We start from the raw sequence: 20,406 nt of genomic DNA, 5'->3' as shown, positions 1-20,406 counted from the left end.
TTTTCAAGCAGTCATTAAATTATTTGGGGAGAAAGGTATACAGCGTTGTTTTTTTGAAGGCCCCTAGGGAAGTTTTTGAATTATAATCCTTCCTGTTATTCAAAAAGAAGCCAAGTGACCCACTGACTCTACGATCTTCCCAGAAAGGCTTGGGGCCCCATAAATCCCTCCAGAAGGATGAAAACCCTGATCAGATTGTCTCCGCGTGCCTAAGACTGGGGCCAGGACTCTGCAGAGCAACAAAAGGGGCATTGGGTCCTGACCTGACCTCACTGGGGAGAGCCTCTGTGACACTTGGGTGTTGTCACCCCTCTCTGAGGAGGTGACATCCATGGACACGAGGGAACCCCTAAATCAGCATTGCTGCCCAGGTGGGTGAGGGCCCCTGGACCTTCAGGTCACAGTTACACTGCGACGCTCCCTGGAGACTGTGGGACGGTGGCCAAGAACATGAGGCTCTGCCTTCCAGGGTTTCTCCAAGATCTGGCCCGGGATTTCCAGGTTTCATAGACCGGGTGGCTCCATTCCCCTGTGCCTGCCGTCAGAGAGACACACTCATGTTACATACACACCACATGCCACATAGCACACATGCCACACGCATGACACACACCTCATACATTGCGCACATCACACACGTATACACACCGCACATATCACACCCACTCACACACACGCTGCCACACGTGCACACATCACACCACTGTGATACCTATATGTATCATATATGTATATATGTGATACCTATACCCCATACACGCCACACTCATACACCACACATACATCCTACATATGCACAAACACATCACATAAGCACACACAAGCACAAACACAAATAGCACAACTCGCATTGAGCCAGGCCTCAGGGAGATACAGAGAATGATGCTGGCTCCCAATAAAGGAGACAGGTCTGCATCCTGCCTCCCTCAGCTCCAGAAAGCCACCCCGTGCTGCCAACCTCCTTCAGTGCGTGTGGGCGCTGCACCGTCCAGCTCTGCTGGGGACTGGTGACCCAGCCTGCCCTAGAAGTCCCCAAGCACTCAGCACAGCACCTTGCACAAAACACATGCTCAACAAATGGATGTAGAGGAATAAGAGGTTGGCAGATGAAAAATGACAGCACCCACCTGTTAGAGCAGCACCAGGGCTTTTCTCTTCTTAAAAACTTGTTTTATTTTACATTTGCATTACAGGCAAACTTTTTCTATTTTTACATAGTTTATACATTTATGCAATTAAAATTTTTTATGATTTTATGATGGGATTTCTCATATATCTTTTTAAATTTTATTTTATTTATTCACTGTTTCAAGATTCATTGTTTATATACCACATCCAGTGCTCCATGCAATACGTGCCATCCTTAATACCCACCACCAGGCTCACCTAACCCCCCCATCCCCCTCCCCTCCAAAACCCTCAGTTTGTTTCTCAGAGTCCATAGTCTCTCATGGTTTGTCTCCCCCTCCGATTTCCCCCAGCTCCTTTCTCCTCTCCATCTCCCCATGTCCTCCATGTTATTCCTTACGCTCCACAAGTAAGTGAAACTATATGATAATTAACTCTCTCTGCTTGACTTATTTCACTCAGCATAGTCTCCTCCAGTCCCATCCATGTTGATACAAAAATTGGGTATTCATCTTTTCTGAAGGAGGCATAATACTCCATTGTATATCTAGAGCATATCTTCTTTATCCATTCATCTGTTGAAGGGCATCTTGGTTCTTTCCACAGTTTGGCGACTGTGGCCATTGCTGCTATGAACATTGGGGTACAGATGGCCCTTCTTTTCACTACATCTGTATCTTTGGGGTAAATACCCTGTAGTGCAATTGCAGGGTCATAGGGTAGCTCTATTTTTAATTTCTTAAGTAACCTCCATACTGTTTTCCAAAGTGGCTGCACCAACTTGCATTCCCACCAACAGTGTAAGAAGGTTCCCCTTTCTCCACATCCTCTCCAACACTTGTTGTTTCCTGTCCTGTTGATTTTGGGCATTCTAACTGCTGTAAGGTGGTATCTCAATGTGGTTTTGATTTGAATCTCCCTGATGGCTAGTGATGATGAACATTCTTTCATGTGTCTGTTAGCCATTTGTATGTCTTCTTTGGAGAAGTGTCTGTTCATGTCTTCTGCCCATCTTTTGATGTGATTATCTGTTTTTTGAGTGTTGAATTTGAGGAGTTCCTTATAGATCTTGGATATCAACCCTTTGTACTGTCATTTACGGATATCTTCTCCCATTCTGTGGGTTGCCTCTTTGTTTTGTTGACTGTTTCCTTTACTGAGCAGAAGCCTTTTATCTTGATGAAATCCCAAAATTTTTAAGGGGAAAAAATCCCAACATTTCAAAAGGAAAAACTTAAGCCCAGTCAAAAACTTGCACCTAGGTGTTTATTGCATCTTTATTCATATTTGCCAAAGCTCAGAAGCCAATGGCTTCAGTGAATGGTGGCTCATCCAGACAATAAAGTCTTCCTCAGCATGAAAAAAGAAATGAGCTATCAAGCCACAGAAAGGCATAGAGGAATCTTAAATGCATGTTAGTAAGTGAAAGAGGCCAATCTGAAGAGGCTACATAGATAGGATTCAAACTGTATCACATTCTGGAAAGGGCAAAACTGTGCAGACAGTAAAAAGATGAGTGGTTACCAGGGTCTCGGCTAGGGGAGAGGAAGGAATGAAAAGCAGAGCGCAGAGGATGTTTAGGGCAGTGAAACTGCTCTGTATGATAGTGTGATGGTGGATACGTGTCATTATACATTTGTCAAATCCATAGGGTACGACACCAGGAGTGAATCCTACAGTAAACTATGGGCTTTGGATAGTTATGAAATGTCAGTGTAGGTTCAACCTTGGTAGACCACATACCACTCTTGATGGACAGTGCTGATAATGACAGAGGCTGCGCATGTGTGGGAACAGGGAGTATATGGGAACTCTCTGTACCTCCATTTCAATTTTGTTGTAATGCTAAAACTGCTGTTAAAAAAATAAAATCTTTCTGGGGCACCCGGGTGGCTCCGTGAGTTAAAGCCTCTGCCTTCAGCTCCGGTCATGGTCCCAGGGTCGTGGGATCGAGCGTCGGGCTCTCTGCTCAGTGGAGAGTCTGCTTCCCCCTCTCTCTCTCTGCCTGCCTCTCTGCCTACTTGTGATCTCTGTCAAATAAATGAATAAAATCTTTTTTTAAAAAAGTAAAAATAAAATAAAAATGAAATCTTTTTCAAGAATTTAAAAGAGCACTCCGTTTGTGAGTGTCTCCTCTTTCCCATGCCCCCCAAGTTTCCGGATCCACCCACCTCCTGGAATAGCCAGTGTTTGCTGCTTCTTGTGAACCCTTCCTAGTATATTGCGTCTACCTTCAAGCAAGAGTATTTCCATATACATATTTCTTATGTAACAGAATGACAAGACCCTAGAGATTATTCCATGTCTTGCTTTCTCACTTACTATAGCTCGGTGATCTTTCCCTGTTGACACAGAGAAAGTCTTATTTTTTTTAATAGCCACAGAGAATTCCATGTATGACTCTTCCATAACACAGGTAACAATCCCCGACTGGAAGACAGTAGGTGATGTCCAGTCTTTGGATATCATAAATAGTGGATGCGTAGTGTGCATTTTGAATGTGTTCAAGCATATTGGTAGAGTAAAATACTGACATGTCCAGGGTATATGCTTTGCAATTTTGATATTATTGCCAAATTGCCCTTGACAGACCTTGTACCAACTTCCAGCTGCAGCAACTGTGTTATATGAGTGCCCATTTCCTTACAGCTTTCAATATTTTAAATTATAAAAATAACATTCGGTGAATCTGAGAACCAGAGAGCCCACTTGTAAAATTACTATGGTGTGTGGGTGCCTAGAAGCCCACAGAAGATGACGCTCTTGACAGCAAAACAAAATCTTAACCAGAGTCTTGTAGACTTGGTTGGTTGACTTCTCCAGTAACTCGCGTTCACACCAGGGCTTGTCCAGGCACTGGCTTACTCCAGGGTGACATCATGCCCCCTTTGAAGACTGATTTGCATGCAAAGATTACCTTTTGCAACCCTATGGAAACCATGAATACATACTTCCAAGCCATTTCTCTGAAAAGGAACCAGAACCAAGATCCTTGAAGATCTGCCTCCACCATCTATTCAGATGTTTGAGGCAGACTTCTGTTACTGGCACTGTGGTTTTATAAAAGTAAAAGAGAGAATTCTGACTAGACTTTGGGAAGATATCAATCTAATTTACATTTCTTTCTCTTCCAGGGACAGAAAGCTTGGATAGAAAAAACCTTTTGCAAAAGAGAATGTGTCTTTGTAATTCCCAGCACTAAAGACCCTAGCAGGTAAATTGGAAGTCATAACTAAGACATTATCCAAACCAGCACTTGTCTACCAGGTGCCAGCAACTATTCTTGTGTTTGTGGGGTTGAAGGGAACGATGCAGGAAGAATGGTCAGAATCCATTCCTCATGGGAGGCATTAACCATGGAATACGTCAGCTAAGAAGCTTCTCTGTTAAGATGCAGGAAAGATTGCTGTCCGGCACTCATCCTAATGTAACGTGAGTTCTCATAACCAGATGGGCTGACAGTGTTCCTCCTAGTCTTAGGGAGAGCAAGATGCTGACAGCTTTAGACAGATTTCCAAGGTAATGTCATGGCCTTTTGTTAGAGATCCATAGTGTTATTTAGATAAACAAGTATCTCCACCATGGGAAAGTTCTGAGCGGTTAAGTGAACTAAATGTAACTCTGTGAAAAGGCAGACTTGGTACACAAAATGTCAATTTCATTCACTTACATGGAAATGAGTCTGTTAAAATTAAACAGTAGGTCTTCTAAAGTTGTGAAAGTGACTGGAGATGAATTTAGCCAAACCTTCCCATCTCTGAGGACAATAGCTATGAGTGGAGTTTGGAGAGCCAGAGGGGGATGTTTTATCCATATGTTCACCCGATATGAAACCCATGCAGGTAGGATCACTGACAGAGTGCACAGACTCTCAGAGATCACGTAAATCAAATCTGACACATACACCTCAGCCCTGTCATGTCCCCAAGCTCGTCCTTTCCACCACCACTGCATAGATTCCTCTCCCTGCTTAAACCTCAGGGCAAGAAATATCCTGTAAGGGACAATGCCAAAGATCACAAAAGTTTTCCTTCCATTGCACATAAAATTCCCTCCTTATTTCAGTGGCACCTGGACCCTCCTTGAAGGAAACTACCTATGCCAGCCTTCCTGGCATTGCAATGCCCCACACAGCCATGTGGCTAGGCAGCAGAAGAAGCAGAAAGGGCCTCAGGGACTCACACATGAGACTCCTCTGTGAGTTGGATGCATTCTCTAGCATGGGCTTTAAAAAAAAAAAAAAACCTGGAATGAATAAACAACCATTTAACAGTCCCTGGAAATGGTCCAAGGGGCAATAGGAAATAAAGAAATATCTATTCAAAAACACCAACAAAAATTCAGTAAGAAGGGCTAGAGTCTGGTATTTGAACCAAGAGAACTCCACCCCTTCCCCCTCCAGGCTTAGTAAGACCAAACTAAATCTTAGGGAAGCAGAAGGAAATGATAAAGAATAAAATGGAAGTTAACAAAATAGAAAATTTTGAAACAATAGAAAAAATCAATGAAATCAAAAGGTAGTTCTTGGAAAAGATCAACAAAATTCACAAATCTTTAACTAACTCAATGAAGAAACAAAGAGAACAAATTCAGATTACTAGAATCAGAAATAAAAGGGCATTACTTACCAATCTTACTATCAAATTCCAAGAAAGATACAAACTATCAGACTAATTCAAGAAGAACAACACAATCTGAATAGACCTATAAGAAATGAAGGCAGGGTGCCTGGGTGGCTCAGTGGGTTAAAGTCTCTGCCTTCGGCTCAGGGCATGATTCCAGGGTCCTGGAATCGAGCACCGAATCAGGATCTCTGCTCAGCAGGGAGACTGCTTCCTCCTCTCTCTGCCTGCTTCTCTGCCTACTTATGATCTCTGTCTGTCAAATAAATAAAATAATTTTTTTAAAAAAAGAAAGAAATGAAGGCATAGGATTAGTATCAAAAATTACCCACAAAGTGGGGTGCCTGGGTGGCTCTGTCAGTTAAGTGACTGCCTTTGGCTAGGATCATGATCTCAGGGTCCTGGGATGGAGTCCCACATCGGGCTCCCTGCTCGGTGGGGGTCTGCTTTTCCCTTGCCCTCTGCCTGCTGCTCTGCCTACTTATGCTCTCTCTCTCTCCATCCCTCTGTCAAACAAACAAATAAAATCTTCTTAAAAAATTTTTATGATGACTTTTACCAAGTATTAAAATAGGCAGTAACCTCTTCAACATCAGTCACAGCAATTTCTTTCAAGATATGTCTCCAAAGGAAAAGGAAACAAGAGAGAAAATGAACTTTTGGGACTTCATCAAAATCAAAGCTTCTGCACAGCAAAGGAAACAGTCAACAAAACAAAGAGGCAACCCATGGAATGGGAGAAGATATTTGCAAATGACACTACAGACAAAGGGCTGATATCCAAGATCTATAAGGAACTCCTCAAACTCAACAGTCAAAAAACAGATAATCACATCAAAAAATGGGCAGAAGACATGAACAGACACTTCTCCAAAGAAGACATACAAATGGCTAACAGACACATGAAAAAATGTTCATCATCACTAGCCATCAGGGAGATTCAAATCAAAACCACACTGAGATACCACCTTACAGCAGTTAGAATGCCCAAAATCAACAGGACAGGAAACAACAAGTGTTGGAGAGGATGTGGAGAAAGGGGAACCTTCTTACACTGTTGGTGGGAATGCAAGTTGGTGCAGCCACTTTGGAAAACAGTATGGAGATTCCTCAAGAAATTAAAAATAGAGCTACCCTATGACCCTGCAATTGCACTACAGGGTATTTACCCTAAAGATAAAGATGGAGTGAAAAGAAGGCCATCTGTACCCCAATGTTCATAGAAGCAATGGCCACAGTTGCCAAACTGTGGAAAGAACCAAGATGCCCTTCAACAGACGAACGGATAAAGAAGATATGCTCTAGATATGCAATGGAGTATTATGCCTCCTTCAGAAAAGATGAACACCCAATTTTTGTATCAACATGGATGGGACTGGCGGAGATTATGCTGAGTGAAATAAGTCAAGCAGAGAGAGTCAATTATCATATGTGGAGCGTAAAGAATAACATGGAGGACATGGGGAGATGGAGAGGAGAAGTGAGTGGAGGGAAATCAGAGGGGGAGACAAACCATGAGACACTGTGGACTCTGAGAAACAAACAGGGTTTTGGAGGGGAGGCGGCTGGGGGTTGGGTGACCTTGGTGATGGGTATTAAGGAGGGCATGTATTTCATGGAGCACTGGGTGTGGTGCATAAACAATGAATTTTGGAACACTGAAAAAAATAATTTTTTTAAAAGAAAGAAAAAGAATTAATACCAATATTTCAGAAAAAATTTCAAAAAATAGAAAATTAGATAACATTCCCCAACTCAGTTTTCAGTTTCATGAGGTCAATACTACCTCAATATTAAGACCAGACAAAGACATCACAAGAAAGGAAAACTAGACAATGATATCTTCTGTGAGTATGGACGCAGAAATCCTGAACAAATACTATCAAACCAAATCTAGAAACATATAAAAAAGAATTTTTTGAATGTTAAATCCCATAATCAACTGGAATTTATCCCAGGGATGCAAGGTTGATTTCACACCAGAAAATCAACTAATGCAATACATCACACCAACAGAATAAAAAACAAAATTCACATGATCATCTCAACTGACAGTGAAAAAACATTTGACAAAATCCAACCCCTTTTTTCATTAAAAAAAACAAAAGTCCTAGGAAATAGGAATAGAACTTCTTCAGTTTAATAAAGGACATCTATGAAAATCATGGTTAACATCATATTTAATGGTGAAAGATTGGATGCTTTGCCCCTAATATCAGAGACAAGACAAGGATGTCCACTATCACCACTTCTATTCAAAATTGTACTAGAGGTCCTAGCCAAGGTAATTCGGAGAAAGAAATAAAGGGCATCTGTAGTGGAAAGGAAGAAGTAAAGCTATCTTTATTGGCAGATGACATAATGTTATATTAAAAAAATCCTAAGGAATCACTAAAAAGAAAAAAAAAACTATTGTACCTTACAGGCAAGTTCAGTAAGGTTATGGTGTAAAAAAAAAAAAAATCAATATACAAAAATCATATGTATTTCTATGTACTTGTAATGAACAATAGGAAAATGAAACTAGCAAAAACAATTTCATATACAATATCATCAAAAGGAATAAGATTCTGGGGTGCCTGTATGGCTGAGTTTGTTAAGCTTTGGACTCTTGATCTCAGCTCAGATCTTGATCTCAGTGTTGTGAGTTCAAGCCCCACCTTGGGCTCCATGCTGGACACAGAGCCTACTTAAAATTTTTTTAAAAATTAAAAATAAAAGAATAAGGTACTTAGGAATCAACTTACAAAAAAAGTGCAAAACCTCTACTCTGAAAAGTACAAAACACTGTTAAAAGAAATTAACAAAGATCTAAATAATTGGAAAAAATTGCCCACGTTCATGGGTCAGGACAGGTTAATATTGTTAAAATGGCAATATTCACAAAAGGATCTACAGCTCGCTTCTTTGCAGAAATTGACAAGCCAGTTAATAGGGAATCGCAAGGGATGCGGAATAGCCAAAACAACCTTATTTGAAAAAGAACAAAGTAGGAGGACTCACGCCACTTGATTTCCAAACTTACTACAAATCTACAGTCATTAAGCTAGTGTGGTAGTGACATAAGGGTAGACATACAGACCAATGGAATAGAATTGAGAGTCCAAACATACCTGAACAACTATGGACAATCAATGTTTCAGCAAGGTGCCAAAGCAAATGAAGAAGGAACAGCCTATTCATCACATGGTACAGAAACAACGGGATGTCAAGATGCAAAAGAACGTAGTTACCCTCCCACCTCGCACCATATATAAAAATGAGCTCAAAATGTATCAAAAATCTAAATGTAGGGGCTAAAGCTATAAAGTTCTGAGACAAAAACATAGGGGCAAATCTTCATAACTTTGGATTTAACAAAAGATTCTTAAATAGGATAATGAAGGTATAAGTAGCAAAAGAAATATATTCTCAACGTGACTTACATAGAGAAGTGTTTTACTAAGCAACAGAAGAATTCAATAATAGTGAAGACTCCTGGAAGGTCAACTCCTTATCTGGAGGGCATGATTATGCTTTGTCACAGAATTTTCAACAATTGATGCCTATATTGATGTTTTCAAGACATCAAAAAGTGCTAAATATGTTCGGTAAAGAAGGGTAACCATCTGAAGGGTTTTAAATGGACTGGTATATAAATAGATATATGTCGGTTATCTGGAAAAAGCCATCAAAAGGGGCATTTCTACCCCTAGGTAAGGTGTTAGTCTGCCCCTGTTCGGATGCTATCCTTCTGTTTAGATTAACTCATCGTAAGGAGGAAAATGTTATAGAAAGACTCTGTTTTACCTTTGTTTTCAGGTGCTGTTGTGGCCAGTTCACCAACCAGCACATCCCCCCTCTGCCAAGTGTAACATCTGGCAATAATGAGGAGGAAAATAAACAAGTGGAGACTCAGCCCGAAAAATGGTCTGTCAGCAAACACACCCAGAGCTACCCAACAGATTCCTATGGAACTCTTGAATTCCAGGGTGGAGGATACTCCAATAAAGCCATGGTAAGAGAGGCCTTTGGAAGGGATGCTGCTGAGTTCACAGTCTCCATCAGAGGCCAAGCCTCCCAGACCCCCAGATCGCAGACACCTGGGTCTTCTTTCAAGAGCGTGGCTCAGTCTTCCTAGATATTTCATTGCAAAGGCAAGAAATATATCTGCACATTCAACTTTTTAGTCATGAGATTTGGAAACTGAGCACTATTATAAAAAAAAAAAAAGTAGTGTCACTAAATTCATACCAGAGTTGTGAATCCACAAATTGTGCTCCAGCCCAAGTCTGCAACCATACTCATCACTTTATCTCCAGTGATGAGTGAGAAATTACGCTATTTGTTTTTTGGGGTTGTTTGGGGTTTGGTTTTGTTTTTTATGACTGTGGACCTTCAAGCCCCACTCCCCTTAAATGGGTTAGGAGTGTCTGGAAATGGTTCCCTCTGAAGTCCAACCGCAGCCTCCCTGGGCCTGCATTCAGTTGGCCCAAGAAGACTGAGGTCTTTCACATTTGCGTGTAAACAGGGAGTGCCCTCTGCCTTTCTGATGAGCCCTGCCAGAGAGGGGAGGCGTTAGCACTGTGATTCCTTTCAGCTAATTCTGAATAATACTCCCACATGCCCAGTCAGATCATTTTTGCAATTTCATTTTATTCCACTGGCCCAACGTCATTGTGCAAATAAAATGCATTTGTATTCCAAATAGCACAAAATAGGGACTTCTGGAATGGCACCCTACACGTTGGCAGGAACACAAAGAAGTGGTTCATAGGGGCCAAGGCAGATATCTGACCATTAACCTCTTCCTCACCTTGGGGGGAAGGTCAAGTCCAGAGGCTGGCCTGGGATCCCCATTCTCAGCACTCACTCAGTGTGACCAAAAGACCACTCCCTCAACATTGCCCCGTCCAACCTCTGGAGCCATGGCTCTAGCTGAGCTTGCTTTAGAATCGATTTTTTCAAGATTAAGGGTTTTCCAGGTAAAACACAAGACAGCCAGTTATATGTGGATTTCAGATGAACCACAGAACTTTTTAGTATAAGTATGTCCCAAATATGGCATGAAGTCATACTGACAATAAAACGTTTTTCAATGTTCACATGAAATTCAAATTTAACTGAGAGTCCTATATTTTTATTTGCTAAAACCTGGCAATGCTTCCAAAGTTCCCTTCCCTCACTTGGCCACAGACTCGCACAGAGGAACAGAAAGCCAAGACAGCTTTTGCTTGGGACAAGACCGGTAGCGCTGTTTCCCTGTGATACGAGAGGAAAACCAGGAACGGTCCTGAGTGTTATCTACTCTTTTACAGTATATCCGAGTATCCTATGACACCAAGCCGGATTCACTGCTTCATCTTATGGTGAAAGACTGGCAGCTGGAACTCCCCAAGCTCTTAATATCCGTGCATGGAGGCCTCCAGAACTTTGAGATGCAGCCCAAGCTGAAACAGGTCTTTGGGAAAGGTCTGATCAAGGCTGCCATGACCACTGGGGCCTGGATCTTCACCGGGGGCGTCAGTACCGGTAAGAGCAACCTCATTCCCTTGCAACAAACATGCAAACCCAGAACTCATGGTGGTTCCCAAAGAGCTTCTGAATAATTAAGATCAAAAAAACAAAATGCATTGCAACCAGACAGTACGACAGAAGTGAAATCTTTATCCAGTAGCTTGTTCGTTATTTTGATATGATAGCAGTAATGGTCAACTTTTCTGGCACCCACAATGTGTCATTCCTTGAACGGAGCCCTGTACAAGCCTCATTTCCCTTTCCAAGGGAAAGGACCCTTGACAATCCTTTCTACTGTCCTATGGGAGAGGAAACTGAGGCAGGGAGAGGTTAGGGACATGCCAGGCAGTCTGACTCTCAACTTCAGCTAAATGCAGCCAGTGACTTCCAAGCACCCTCACCTACTTCCCTCTTTACATCTCAGAAATTTATAAAGGAAGTCCATGCACCATTGCTCTGGTTTTGGGTGTTTGTTTTCCCTTTTCTAGGAGCTAATGCAGAATGACTAGTTATTATGAGTTCAGACTTTCAGTGTACTTTCTTTTAATGATGAAGATCTATATGCTTCAACCCTATTCCATAGGGAACAGAGTGGCTCAGAGAAGGGGCCCCTAAAAGTTCATAAGTAATGGTATGATGGGAGGTATTGGGCCTAAAAATATGATTCATGGCTGATTACAGGTGTTATCAGCCATGTAGGGGATGCCTTAAAAGACCATTCCTCCAAGTCCAGAGGCCGGGTTTGTGCTATAGGAATCGCTCCATGGGGCATCGTGGAAAATAAGGAAGACCTGGTTGGAAAGGATGTAAGTGTTTCCTCCCCAGATATTGGTAATTTTTAAAAATCAAAGTCTTTATTTTGAGATAATTGTGGATTCCCTGCAGTTGCAAGAAATAATAGAGGTCCCATATGTCCTCCTGCCCTTCCCCAGTGGTACCATCTTGCAAAACTATGGTACAGTATCACACCCAGGATATTGACATGGATACAGACATCTCCATCCCCACTAGGATCACTCATGTTGCCCTTTAACATCCATACCTAATTCCTTCCCACCGTCCCTACCTCCTTAACCCTTGGCAGCCACAAATCTGCCCCTTATCTCTATAATTTTGTTATTCCAACAATGTTCTATAAATGGATCATGCACTTGTAACCTTGAGGATGCATATGAATTCTACCTGCTTCCCCCGTTAATCTTCATTTCTGAGTTCTGCTGCTCTGATCTGTGTTGTGCATTTTGCCAGGTAACGAGAGTGTACCAGACCATGTCCAACCCCCTCAGCAAGCTCTCATTGCTCAACAACTCGCACACTCACTTCATCCTGGCTGACAACGGCACCCTGGGCAAATACGGTGCCGAGGTGAAGCTGCGGAGGCAGCTGGAGAAGCACATCTCTCTGCAGAAGATTAACACAAGTAAGTTCCAGCGAAGTCCATGGGTGCTGGGCTGCCACGGCTGCCATGAAACCTGGGCTGAAAAGGAAACTTCCCAAGGGTGTTGAGAGCTTTCACCTTGATTCTCATTAGATCCACTAAACAACAGATCAACAGACTTGTCCAGCCCCCTCACCCTGGCCACCAACCCACTCACACTCACTGAGCTGTGTGGCGATGCTCTGCCCCAGGTTCACTGGGAGGGACGGTGCAAGAAACAGCCCTGCGGCAGTTGTCATGGTGATGGCATTGCCCACCACATTTTCCACTGTAATTACTATAGTTATTTGCTTAATGTCTGAACAGGAAGAAAGCTTCTCACTCATAGACGTAGGTTGGGTTCCTTCCATCAACTAAGGGTTAGTGTGATCGTTACATTAAATAGCTCTGTAGCTCTGGGTCTATCCCCCAAACTAAGATGCGGTTGCAGAACCATCTGCTCCCCATGGCTCCACCTGTGCTGGTCCAGATGGCACAGCTCGCAGTGAGGCTACTGCCCAGGGGAGGATGGTGAGGTCAAGCTCAAGAGAAAGGAACAAACCACAACCAGATGAAACAATACCAGTTAGAATGAAAATAACTGGTGTCCTCTCTTGGAACATGTTCATACTCCAGCAGTTCTTACTGCCAAAATATTATGAAGAGATTTTAAAGAGTATTTTGTTTTTACCATTACTGATAAGATTTTTGTGAAAGCCCTGGAAATGGTCATCATCAAGGCTAATGAAAGGCCTACAGAATGGCACAAGTGGTTAGAATGCTTGCCCGCTAAGGGGACTGTGGATTTCCAAGATTCAAATCTCCATTGATAAACTGCTTGATAACTGATTTTTTGGTTCTCACATTTGCCATTGTCTCGGACTTGTAAGTTTTCACGCTACCCAACTGCATCTGTCCATGTGACTTGTGGGCTTCCCTTTGTCATCCTTTGCCTAGGGCTCTGAGTGGGGCAGGGACAGCAAAGGGGTGCTCAGTTGTCATCTCTCACAGCTTGAAGCTTTGAGGAGTCCAGCCTCAACCAAGAAGAACCAATTTTACACTGTTTATAGAAAATAAAGTGATTTCCCAAGACTTGCTTGGGTTGCAAATCTCAAAGGCAGGGTCCACAAAGTCTTGATCCATTTTTCCAGTATCTGTTGGTGAGGGCCTGGCACAAGGCAGACCCCCAGTGCATATTCGCTGAAAGGAACTTAACGGAGATTACCCTGGTAGAAGAAGACAGACGTGTTCAAAAAAATTTTTAAGAGTTCCTGGCTATAGAGATGCATCATGGAAGCAAACCCGAAACTCTGAACTCAACCACTTGAAGTTTTTAAATTTCCTCCTCCTATGCTAGCAGATTTTCTCTGAAGGTCTTCAAAACGATGAGACAGAGGACATTTCTCCTACTTGCCATGCATTAAAATGCTCATCAAGTAACTCCCATCACAACCAAGGGGCACTAGGTGAAACATGCTCGGCATATGACCTGTCCTGCCCAGTCCGGGGTGAAATTGTCAAGAAGACAAATGTGTCTCAGTGGCTTCTCCACCTCACTGTCTTCCCTCTCCAGAAATCTCAGGTTCTCGAAGTCTTCCAGAGTTCACTCTGTTGGTTGTGCCTCCAGAAGTTAGCCTGTTCCTCCTGAGTTCCTGAAGAGTCCTATTATCTGACGGAGACAGATGGAGGACTCGGGGAACTAGTTAGTCCCTGCCAGGCTAATGATGGTGGCCTGAGTTTGCCCTCCCAGGTAATCTGTGCCATGACACTGGTCTCTATGATGAATGTATTTTATGTTGCAGGATTGGGGCAGGGTGTGCCCCTCGTGGGCCTGGTGGTAGAAGGAGGCCCTAACGTGGTTTCCATTGTCTTGGAATATCTCCGAGAAGACCCTCCAGTCCCCGTGGTCATTTGCGATGGCAGTGGACGAGCGTCGGACATTCTGTCTTTTGCACACAAGTACTGTGAAGACGGAGGGTAGGATTTCTGACCTGTTGCAAAGGGTGGGTTTTTAACTGCCTTCTTGTTAGACCAAGAAGAAAACTGTAAGTGATACATCGAGCCTTTCCAAAGATGCTAAATAATGAAGATTTACTAGCTCTCCCATTTTCTGAGGTCAGCATGTGAGGGAGCTGTCAAGGGCATGATGTTTCTTACGGAATTCTTTCTCTGGGGGAATATGCTCTCTTCCAACTTCATTTTCCCTTATAAGGTTTTCAACGAGCCTGGAATTTAGGACACGTGTGAATGCAGTTTTTGACTGCGGTCCCCTTTTGTCTCCTAGCCTGGGATAGCCTCCAATGGTAAAGTTTCAAGTCAAAGACACCAGACTGACCTAGAGTTCTCTCATCTATTCACGTACAGATTTAACTCGTGCTTTTTTCTTCTCTTTCGCATTTCCTTCGAACAGGGCAATAAATGAATCCCTCAAGGATCAGCTTCTAGTTACCATTCAGAAAACATTTAATTACAACAAGACACAATCACATCAGCTGTTTGCAATTATAATGGAGTGCATGAAAAAGAAAGAACTCGTAAGTGTCTTCAGTTTATGTCCAAACCAGCTCCAGAGAGAGAATTACGTTTCCTTGCTAATTCTGCCCATGTGTGCGTGAGAGACTCGCTCATATTTTAGTTCAGGCTTTGCCAAGGGCCAGTTTACAAATCCCTACCAAATTGGCCGTTAGGCCCACGTGATGGAAGCCGAGTACGCATGCGCCAAAGAGGGACCGGGGTGTTTTCAGATCCTGGGAAACATCAGGTGACCCCATGCCACATCACGCCAGTTCTGAGGCTCATGACATTAATTGTATGTCAAGTCTAAAGGAGTGACAAGCACACCCTTTTAGGTGTGCTTACAAAAGTCTATACCTTCACTTTCCAAATACGGTAATTATTTCCCACTCCTTGCCCTCCCTAATTATGCTGGTAGAGGAATACGCACATAAGCCAGCCCCTTCAAAATTCTAAATCTACAAATTTCCTACGAATGGGGCACCTTTCTGAGTGGAAATGATTGTCTCATCTCCGATGGTGATTTAGATAATGGAGTACGTAGATCCTGAACAAGCTCATTCCTCTCCGGGGGTGTTGAAGCAGATTGGGTCAAATAATAAAACAGGGACCCCGGCAAGGACTCAGAGCCTGGATGAGCAAGGCTGTCCCTTGTGGAAATGAAAGACACCTGGTTTAAAATTGATGCACTTTCCGAATCATTGCATCCCATGTCAGGCTCTATGGTCCTTTTTCAAAAACACCCCAATTCACCCTCTCAGTTGCAGCTTGACTTTACCCAGTCTTCTCATGATTAACCCATTTCCAGGTCACCGTGTTTAGAATGGGTGCCGAGGGTCAGCAAGACATCGAGATGGCAATTTTAACTGCCCTGTTGAAAGGTGAGCTCTCAGGAAACAGTGACTCCTGGTCTCTTGGTGCTGGCCTGGCCTGGGGCTTTGCTCATGGCCAGAAACTCCACTCCCTCTTCTGCCAGGAGCTGTGTCTATTGGTGATAGGCTCCCGAGCCCGTCAGGCTGCCTAGAGTTATCTCAGTGGGAAGCCATGGGGAATGACCAGGTTCACGATGGGTTTCCCGGAAAGGGGTGTGTTCTGTGGGTCCCAGTGACCTGTGATGGCTGAAGTCAGACCAGTTTCTATTTGTCTGTCATTAAGGGTTTCGTCATAGAGGTGACCACGAACCGTTTTTCATTTATCACTGCATCCCACAGTGTTGTGTTCAATTTCCCCATCCCGCTCCAAATGATAGGCTGCAACCTGGCCACTCTCGGGGTCACTCCCAGGACACACATTTCCTCCCTGCCTCTTGGTTACTCTGGGACCATAAGGGAGCAGGCATGAGAGAGGAGAATGTCACCATTGGGCCAGCTGCCCAGTAGTCCTGTGCTGGTTTCCCTGCTGCTGGGGGCTGTTGCTCTTGGCCTATACTCACCTTTGGCTTGAAGGCACAGCACCCCTTGCCCGGGCCTGACAGATGCCTCTTGCAGATGAGGATCCTGGGGTCACCAGGTGCCTCCTCCATCCCTTCCAGGGAGACCAAGCCAAGTAGGCATGGAAAGAGGTTGCCTCCAACCTCTTCTCAGGCAACTCTTTGAGAATAGGAAGTTCTTAGCTTTGGGGCTTGAGTAGACACTCAGGGGCAAGAGAAAAGAAAGGAGTGCTTGGTTCCTGGGGGGTGGAGGTCAACCCTGGGAAGCCCGCGCTAACCACCCAGCACCTGCCAAACCAGAGTGGTCCAGGCACAGAGTGCTAAGAGCCTCATTTCTTGCCTTTCCAGGAACCAATGCTTCGGCCCCAGACCAGCTCAGCTTGGCACTGGCTTGGAACCGCGTGGACATAGCACGAAGTCAGATCTTTGTGTTTGGGCCCCGCTGGCCGGTGAAAATAAGTGTTTTTCATTTTATACCATTTACCATGACCTTGTACAGATGATAGATCAGTGTGTTCTCCCTCATGACACAGATCTTAGGAAGTTATCTGGGGTTTCTGATGATCCAATGTGTAATTCATCAGGATCATTAGGAGATGTTGCTATTTAACTTCAAAGAACCAGCCAGAAAAGCTACTGGCCGTAATTATAGATTCAAACCAGTGCTCTTGAAGAAATGAACAGTAAATATTGTATCTTTGCTAGTGAGAAGTGGGGCTTACCCTTTTCAAGGAAAAGAAGAAAGAAAAGAGCCCATTAAAATTAAATACAATGATCGCATGGATAGCATCGTATTCCTTTTTTTTTAAATTCTGTTCCATGGTACCCTGGAGGCCTAGAGAATCGTGTATGTGTGTGTGTGTGTGTGTGTGTGTATGGTCTTTGGGGTGTAGGGTGTATGTGTCTGTATAGCATGTATGTGGGTGTGTATTATGTGGGGGGGTATGTGGTGTAGTCCATGCATGGTTTAGTGTGTGTGTGCATGTGTGTGGTATATACCTATGGTATCTGTGTGTGTGTGCTATGTGTAGTGTGTAAGAGGGTGTTCGTGTGTGCAATATGATTGTATGTGTGGGGGTTGTGGGGGGGTGTGTACAGAAGGAGAACCTGTCGTAAACAACTCTAGGCTTTCCTACTGCCTGCTGGTTCCATTTTCATGCCAGCCTATTTTCATCTCATGATTGCAATACCTGAAGATACAAATTGGATTTTTTTTTTCTCATTTTATTTATTTTTTCAGCGTAACAGTATTCATTCTTTTTGCACAACACCCAGTGCTCCATGCAAAACGTGCCCTCTCCATTACCCACAACCTGTTCCCCCAACCTCCCACCCCTGACCCTTCAAAACCCTCAGGTTGCCCCAACCTCCCACCCCTGACCCTTCAAAACCCTCAGGTTGTTTTTCAGAGTCCATAGTCTCTTATGGTTCGCTTCCCCTCCCCAATGTCCATAGCCCGCTCCCCCTCCCCCAATCCCACCTCCCCGCAGCAACCCCCAGTTTGTTTTGTGAGATTAAGAGTCATTTATGGTTTGTCTCCCTCCCAATCCCATCTTGTTTCATTTATTCTTCTCCTATCTCCTACCCCCCCATGTTGCTTCTCCATGTCCTCATATCAGGGAGATCATATGATAGTTGTCTTTCTCCGATTGACTTATTTCACTAAGCATGATACGCTCTAGTTCCATCCACGTCGTCGCAAATGGCATGATTTCATTTCTTTTGATGGCTGCATAGTATTCCATTGTGTATATATACCACATCTTCTTTATCCATTCATCTGTTGATGGACATCTAGGTTCTTTCCATAGTCTGGCTATTGTAGACATTGCTGCTATAAACATTCGGGTACACGTGCCCCTTCGGATCACTATGTTTGTATCTTTAGGGTAAATACCCAGTAGTGCAATTGCTGGGTCATAGGGTAGTTCTATTTTCAACATTTTGAGGAACCTCCATGCTGTTTTCCAGAGTGGTTGCACCAGCTTGCATTCCCACCAACAGTGGAGGAGGGTTCCCCTTTCTCCACATCCTCTCCAGCATCTGTCATTTCCTGACTTGTTCATTTTAGCCATTCTGACTGGTGTGAGGTGATATCTCATTGTGGTTTTGATTTGTATTTCCCTGATGCCGAGTGACGTGGAGCACTTTTTCATGTGTCTGTTGGCCATCTGGATGTCTTCTTTGCAGAAATGTCTGTTCATGTCCTCTGCCCATTTCTTGATTGGATTGTTTGTTCTTTGGGTGTTGAGTTTGCTAAGTTCCTTATAGATTTTGGATACTAGCCCTTTATCTGATATGTCGTTTGCAAATATCTTCTCCCATTCTGTCAGTTGTCTTTTGGTTTTGTTAACTGTTTCCTTTGCTGTGCAAAAGCTTTTGATCTTGATGAAATCCCAACAGTTCATTTTTGCCCTTGCTTCCCTTGCCTTTGCCGTTGTTCCTAGGAAGATGTTGCTACGGCTGAGGTCGAAGAGGTTGCTGCCTGCATTCTCCTCAAGGATTTGGATGGATTCCTTTCTCACATTGAGGTCCTTCATCCATTTGGAGTCTATTTTTGTGTGTGGTGTAAGGAAGTGGTCCAACTTCATTTTTCTGCATGTGGCTGTCCAATTTTCCCAGCACCATTTATTGAAGAGGCTGTCTTTTTTCCATTGGACATTCTTTCCTGCTTTGTCGAAGATTAGTTGACCATAGAGTTGAGGGTCGATTTCTGGGCTCTCTATTCTGTTCCACTGATCTATGTGTCTGTTTTTGTGCCAGTACCATGCTGTCTTGATGATGACAGCTTTGTAATAGAGCTTGAAGTCCGGAATTGTGATGCCACCAACTTTGGCTTTGTTCTTCAATATTCCTTTGGCTATTCGAGGTCTTTTCTGGTTCCATATAAATTTTAGGATTATTTGTTCCATTTCTTTGAAAAAAATGGATGGTATTTTGATAGGGATTGCATTAAATGTGTAGATTGCTTTAGGTAGCATAGACATTTTCACAATATTTATTCTTCCAATCCAGGAGCATGGAACATTTTTCCATTTTTTTGTGTCTTCCTCAATTTCTTTCATGAGTACTTTACAAATTGGATTTTTTAAGTCCTCTTCTGTTCCCTAAATTTTCTCTATTTTTCTCCCCGGCCAGCTGCTCCCATAAAGTTCGTCTTGTCTTTCTCTGTTGCAGATCCTGGCCTGTCCATCTCCGTTTCAGTGCAAGAGATGAGGCTAGTGTAGGAAGCCTGCTTTGTCACTGAACAGCTTTGCTTTGCCATGTGCAGACTGGAATGGACCAGTGAAGCTCCAGGCTTCTCTAAGCAGGTCCTTCCAATTCTTGAGCAGCTAGCTGTTCTACAGTCTCTGCCTAGGGATGAAGCTCAGGAATGCAGTAATTCTGCACCTGCCCGCTGGGCTGGTAGCCTGCCACACAAGAGGGGATGAGTGGTCCCCTGCTTTGTAGACAGTCCTTCCACTAATCCCCATGATTTCCACCCAGCACTAACTCTCATTCTTTAAAAACCTGGTCCCACCTCTACTGCTCCTTCCACATTATTCCTTCTGGGCATCAGCTTTCTCTCTGTGATTTTAACTGCCCATCAGTATTTCCAGAAATTTGCTAATAGCTCTTGTCTGCCTCTTCTTGAAATAGATTTTTCTTTCCTTTTTTTAAGATTTTTATTTATTTATTTGACAGATGGAGATCACAAGTAGGCAGAGCAGCAGGCAGAGAGAGGACGAAGCAGGCTCCCCACTGAGCAGAGAGCCCAATGCGGGGCTCGATCCCAGGACCCTGAGATCATGACCTGAGCC

At 43.5% G+C, this 20,406-nt stretch overlaps 1 protein-coding gene across 1 annotated transcript in view; it reads left to right on the top strand.

Moving 5' to 3' along the window:
• TRPM1 (transient receptor potential cation channel subfamily M member 1) overlaps positions 1–20,406 on the top strand; it is an 87,831-nt gene that overhangs the window by 1,568 nt on the left and 65,857 nt on the right. The window contains exons 2-10 of the mRNA XM_046007799.1: positions 4,263–4,342; positions 9,552–9,747; positions 11,048–11,261; positions 11,928–12,052; positions 12,495–12,666; positions 14,466–14,640; positions 15,074–15,197; positions 15,986–16,058; positions 16,955–17,055. Of these exons, the coding sequence (XP_045863755.1) occupies positions 4,263–4,342; positions 9,552–9,747; positions 11,048–11,261; positions 11,928–12,052; positions 12,495–12,666; positions 14,466–14,640; positions 15,074–15,197; positions 15,986–16,058; positions 16,955–17,055 (1,260 nt within the window). The remainder of the gene's footprint in view (positions 1–4,262; positions 4,343–9,551; positions 9,748–11,047; positions 11,262–11,927; positions 12,053–12,494; positions 12,667–14,465; positions 14,641–15,073; positions 15,198–15,985; positions 16,059–16,954; positions 17,056–20,406) is intronic.

The sequence above is a fragment of the Meles meles genome, chromosome 6 (assembly GCF_922984935.1).
Source record: "Meles meles chromosome 6, mMelMel3.1 paternal haplotype, whole genome shotgun sequence".
In the NCBI taxonomy this organism is placed as follows: domain Eukaryota; kingdom Metazoa; phylum Chordata; class Mammalia; order Carnivora; family Mustelidae; genus Meles; species Meles meles.
Note: the sequence above shows the minus strand (reverse complement) of the source record. Positions and strands in the feature narration are given on the sequence as shown.